This window comes from Phaseolus vulgaris, chromosome 11, assembly GCF_051622355.1.
Source record: "Phaseolus vulgaris cultivar YP4 chromosome 11, ASM5162235v1, whole genome shotgun sequence".
Taxonomy (NCBI): Eukaryota; Viridiplantae; Streptophyta; class Magnoliopsida; order Fabales; family Fabaceae; genus Phaseolus; species Phaseolus vulgaris.
In genome coordinates, this window is record NC_143508.1 from 44,070,914 (window position 1) to 44,076,249 (window position 5,336).

At 36.7% G+C, this 5,336-nt stretch overlaps 1 protein-coding gene across 1 annotated transcript; it reads right to left on the reverse strand.

Moving 5' to 3' along the window:
• On the reverse strand, positions 1-812 carry LOC137826596 (phytohormone-binding protein). Its single transcript, XM_068632622.2, has 2 exons — positions 622-812; positions 1-541 (listed from the first exon to the last, which is right to left on the reverse strand). Exons 1-2 carry the CDS (start codon positions 800-802, stop codon positions 249-251), a joined length of 474 nt encoding a protein of 157 aa, XP_068488723.1. The 5' UTR covers positions 803-812; the 3' UTR covers positions 1-248.
• Positions 813-5,336: the final 4,524 nt, after the last annotated feature.

Below are 5,336 nucleotides of genomic sequence, written 5' to 3' on the forward strand. Positions count from 1 at the left end.
TTTTATTGATAAAGTAGTACTTTCACTTGTATATATTTCAACTCTTCTTCCCATGTTTATATGCTTATTTTTCTTCCACCATTTTCTATAGTTTCTTATTCATGTAAAACTGTCATGCATAACCATCCACTAATAAATCAAGGTTTGTGGCATCATGAACTGTGATTCTAGTAAGAAAAGAGCCAACAAAGTTTATTTTGGTTACAGAAAACATTGAAATAGTAGAAAGCATAACATAACATTGATCATCATGTTGAAGCATCATTCAACAAATATGATTCTAGGCATCGCAGAAAGAACAAAGCAGACTCCGCTGTCTTCACTGGTTTAGCACTTTCTTCTGTCTCCGACTCACACTCAAAAGAGATCTTCACCTTCACCAAAGTCTTGTCCTCTCCCATTGCAGATAGTTGAAAACTTATTTTATAGTATGAAAAACCTTGCTCCAGATACCCTCCCTCAACCACTTCCAACACAATTTCATGACAATTTTCATCAAGCTCTGTCATCTTCTCCTTCTGGTAACTCACTGGGGTCACACCTACAAAGAGTTTGAGTGCCACAGTTGAATAATGCATGAAATTTTTATGATTAAAGAAAAGCTTGAAAGAAAAATCTCACCAGGGAAAAAAGTGAAGAGAAAGATTGTTCCTATCCCTCCATCACCTTCCACCACTTTCGCATCTTTCACAATATTTGGGATAACCTTCACAATTGTCTCTTCCAAATCCTTTGACAACCCTTGCCACAGGGCTTCCAACCCTACACTCACCTCGGTTTTCTCGCTCAATTCCTTTCTCATGTCTCTTCTCAATGTCGATTCTGTACAAGGAAGGTCGTTTGTATATATATATAGACACTTTAGTTGGCATCACGTTAACTCGAAAATGAAATATAATGTTTTATTAATAAAAGAGTTTATAAAATGAAAGTATGAAAAGTGTCAAATAAATTTATATATATATATATATATATATATATATATTAGTAGTAGTGTAGTTTTTTTGAGTAATTTTATCCCAAAATTATCAGAACTGATAGATCTGATAAAATTAAAGTACAAGTTATCGACTCTGCTACGCTGAGGAAGTGGACTTTGGTCTCTACACTTTTATGTTTGATTTGTGCCCAAGTTTTGCATAAAAGAAGTGGACTTTGGTCTCTACACTTTTATGTTTGATTTGTGCCCAAGTTTTGGATAAAAGCTTAGGCTTGGTTAGTTATTATGCAGGGTTTTTTTTAGTTTTTGTTTTTATCATGCTTTTTAGACTAGCGGTTGGTGTTTGTATCAGGATTGAGATATCTCTGAAATATCATCTTTCATTTATTTTAATTCTTTGCTGATAAAAAAAAAATAAGTTATCGACTTTTTTAAAAATTTTAGGATTTAGGGTTTAGGTGTGTTTAACATCCTGCAAGTTAGCTTTTTCTGTTATTGAATAAGTCTCCATATTTTTAGGGATTTAATTATTCTGTTTTAACCACTGGTTGGTTTGTTACCATATTTATTTCCTGTTTTTTAGAACAACTTTGTTCATTCTCGTACAACTTTGTTCGTTCTTGTACAAATACATAGCTTTCTAGCTTTAATATATCATCTTAGTTGATCAATCAAATATTTGTTTTGTTTTAAGACTAACAAATTGGTATCTAAGAGCACTTTTCTTAAGGGATCCGTGAGGTCAAAATGGAAGGAGAATCAAGTTTTTCAGCTATTGCACCACCAGTCTTCGATGGAGAAAATTATCAAATGTGGGCAATTCGTATGGAGACTTATCTGGAGGCTTTGGATCTTTGGGAAGCAGTAGAAGAGGATTACGAAGTTCCTCCACTTCCAACAAATCCTACTGTTGCACAAATCAAAGCACAGAAGGAGAAAAAAACCAGAAAATCAAAGGCAAAAGCTTGTCTATTTGCAGTTGTATCTCAAATGATCTTCACACGAATAATGTCCCTCAAAACAGCAAAGGAAATTTGGGATTACCTCAAGGATGAATTTGCAGGAGATGAGAGGATTCGTGGAATGAAAGTTCTGAATTTAATTCGGGATTTCGAGTTGCAGAAGATGAAGGAATCCGAGTCAGTGAAGGAGTACTCTGACAGACTTCTCAGCATTGCCAATAAGGTGAGATTACTTGGTTCTGTGTTTATTGACTCTAGGATTGTTGAAAAGCTGCTGGTCACTGTTCCTGAGAAGTTTGAAGCCACCATTACTACTCTGGAGAACACCAAAGACCTGTCAAAAATCTCTCTTACAGAGCTCTTGAATGCTTTACAAGCACAAGAGCAAAGAAGGTCTATGAGGCAAGAAGGGGTGATTGAAGGAGCTTTACCTGTCAAGCATCAAGACAACAACTGGTACAAAAAGAAGAAAAACTTCAAAAAGGAAGGAGGTTCCAAAAAATCCTACCCACCTTGCCGCCACTGTGAGAAGAAAGGTCATCCACCATACAAGTGTTGGAGAAGACCCGATGCCAAATGCTCCAAATGCAATCAACTTGGACATGAAGCTGTGATCTGCAAAGTCAAAGGTCAAGTGCAAGAAGTAGATGCACAGGTTGTTGGTCAAGAAGAAGATCAATTGTTCGTGGTCACTTGTTTCTTAAGTAGAGAATCAAGTGAGAGCTGGTTGATTGACAGTGGGTGCACAAATCATATGACATATGACAAGGAGCTTTTCGAAGAATTAAAAAACACTGAAGTTAAGAGAGTGAGAATTGGAAATGGTAAACTCTTGGAAGTCAAGGGAAAAGGCACAGTAGCAATAGCAAGCTATGAAGGTACAAAATTTGTTTCAGATGTTTTATTTGTACCTAAAATTGATCAAAATCTCTTAAGTGTTGGCCAGCTACTTGATAAAGGCTATAAAGTGTTGTTTGAGAATAAACAGTGCTTGATTAGAGATGCTAGTGGCAAAGACTTGTTCAATGTCAAAATGAAAGGAAAAAGCTTTGCTTTAAATCCAATGGAGAAAGAACAAATGGCCTTCAAGTCCAGAGCTAGTGCCACTGAGATTTGACACAAAAGACTTGGGCACTTTCATCATCAAGGATTGTTTCAGATGCAATCAAAGAAGCTGGTTGAAGGACTTGCAGACATTGATGATAATATTCCTCCTTGTCATGCCTGCAATTTTGGGAAGCAACACAGGCAACCTTTCCCTAAACAAGCTTGGAGAGCTTCAAAATAGCTGCAGTTGGTGCACACTGATTTGTGTGGTCCTCAGAGAACACCTTCATTAAATGGTAACCTCTACTACATTATTTTTATTGATGATCTAACAAGAATGTGCTGGATTTTCATGTTGAAACAAAAGTCAGAGGTTCCCAATATATTCTGGAAATTCAAAACCAGAGTTGAAAATGAAAGTGGATGCTCAATTCAGATTATAAGGTCTGACAATGGCAAAGAATACACCTCTGATGCTTTCAACAAATTTTGTGAAGAAGCTGGAATTCAACATCAATTAACAACACCATATACTCCTCAACAGAATGGTGTTAGTGAAAGGAAGAACAGATTCATTATGGAGATGACAAGGTGTATGCACCATGAAAAGAATCTTCCAAAAGAATTTTGGGGGGAGGCAGCAAACACTGCTGTATTCCTACAAAATCGAATTTCTACAAAAGCCTTGAAAGATCTAACACCATATGAAGCTTGGTATGGCTACAAACCTTCTTTGAAATTTCTTAAAATATTTGGTTGTCTTTGCTTCACATATATTCCACAGGTCAAGCGTGATAAGCTTGATAAAAAAAAGCATAAGCAGGCATCTTTGTTGGATATAGCACTGTATCCAAAGCTTACAAAAAATTTCAGCCACAAACTGGTCGTGTGATTGTAAGCAGAGATGTTCATTTTGTTGAAAATGAGCAATGGGATTGGGAAAGTTCAACTAAGGTGAATCAAAGTCCAAATGCTCCAAACAGTTCAACCCTTGAGAGCATGACTAAAGAATCTGAAGATGATGCTGCAGTTGATGATGCACCTGTCAGAGGAACAAGACTGTTGTCTGACATCTATCAAAGGTGCAATGTAGCTGTTTGTGAGCCTGCAGGATTTCATGATGCAAAAAACAGTCAACACTGGATGGCTGCAATGCAGGAGGAGCTTTCTATGATTGAGAAAAATAATTGGAGTAAGATGGGTTTTCAGAACCAAGCTAAGTCTTGATGGTTCTATCAACAAATTCAAAGCAAGACTTGTTGTGAAAGGATATGCACAAGTTTTTGGTGTTGATTATTCAGAGACATTTGCACCTGTTGCCCGGCTTGACACTGTAAGATTGTTGCTTGCTCTTGCTGCTCAAAGGAGCTGGAAAGTATACCATTTGGATGTTAAATCTGCATTCTTAAATGGAGATTTACAAGAAGAAATTTTTGTTGAACAACCTGAAGGCTTTGTGAATGAGGGCAATGAAAATAAAGTCTACTTTCTGAAAAAGGCTTTATATGGATTAAAGCAGGCTCCACGAGCCTGGTACAGTAAGGTTGATGATCATCTGGTGCACCTTGGCTTTCATAAAAGCCAATCTGAACTCACATTGTATGTCAAACATCAAGGTACAAATATTTTGGTCATTTCTCTTTATGTGGATGACATGTTAGTTACAGGAAGCAATGTTGAAGAAATCAATTGGTTCAAACTGGAAATGAAAAAGGTCTTCGAAATGACAGATCTTGGTCTTATGTCATACTTTCTTGGCATTGAGATCAAACAGAATCAAGATGAAGTTTTCTTAAGTCAAAGAAAATATGCAAAGGAGATACTCAAGAAATTTCTTATGGAAAATTGCAAAACTGTGAACACTCCCATGAATCAAAAGGAGAAGCTAATCAAAGATGATGGTTCTGACAAGGTTAATGAATCTGAGTTTAGAAGTTTGATAGGTTGTCTGATGTACTTAACAGCAACCAGACCTGACATCCTAAATGTTGTGAGTATTCTTTCAAGGTTCATGCATTGTCCAAACGAAACACATATGATAGCTGCAAAAAGAGTTATCAGATACATCAAAGGAACTTGGAATTTTGGTGTGAAGTTTTTGAAGCTAAAAGAAATGAAGCTGATTGGTGGTTTCTCTGACAGTGACTGGGGTGGATCAATTGATGACATGAAGAGCACATCTGGTTACTGTTTCTCCCTTGGATCAGGCATGTTCTCTTGGAGCTCAAAGAAACAAGAAACTGTTGCTCAATCCACTACTGAAGCAGAATTTATTGCTGCAACAGTTGTTGTTAATCAGGCCTTATGGTTAAGAAAGATTCTCTTTGATCTAAATCTGGAACAAAAGCAAAGCACTGAAATACATGTTGATAATCAAGCTGCAATTG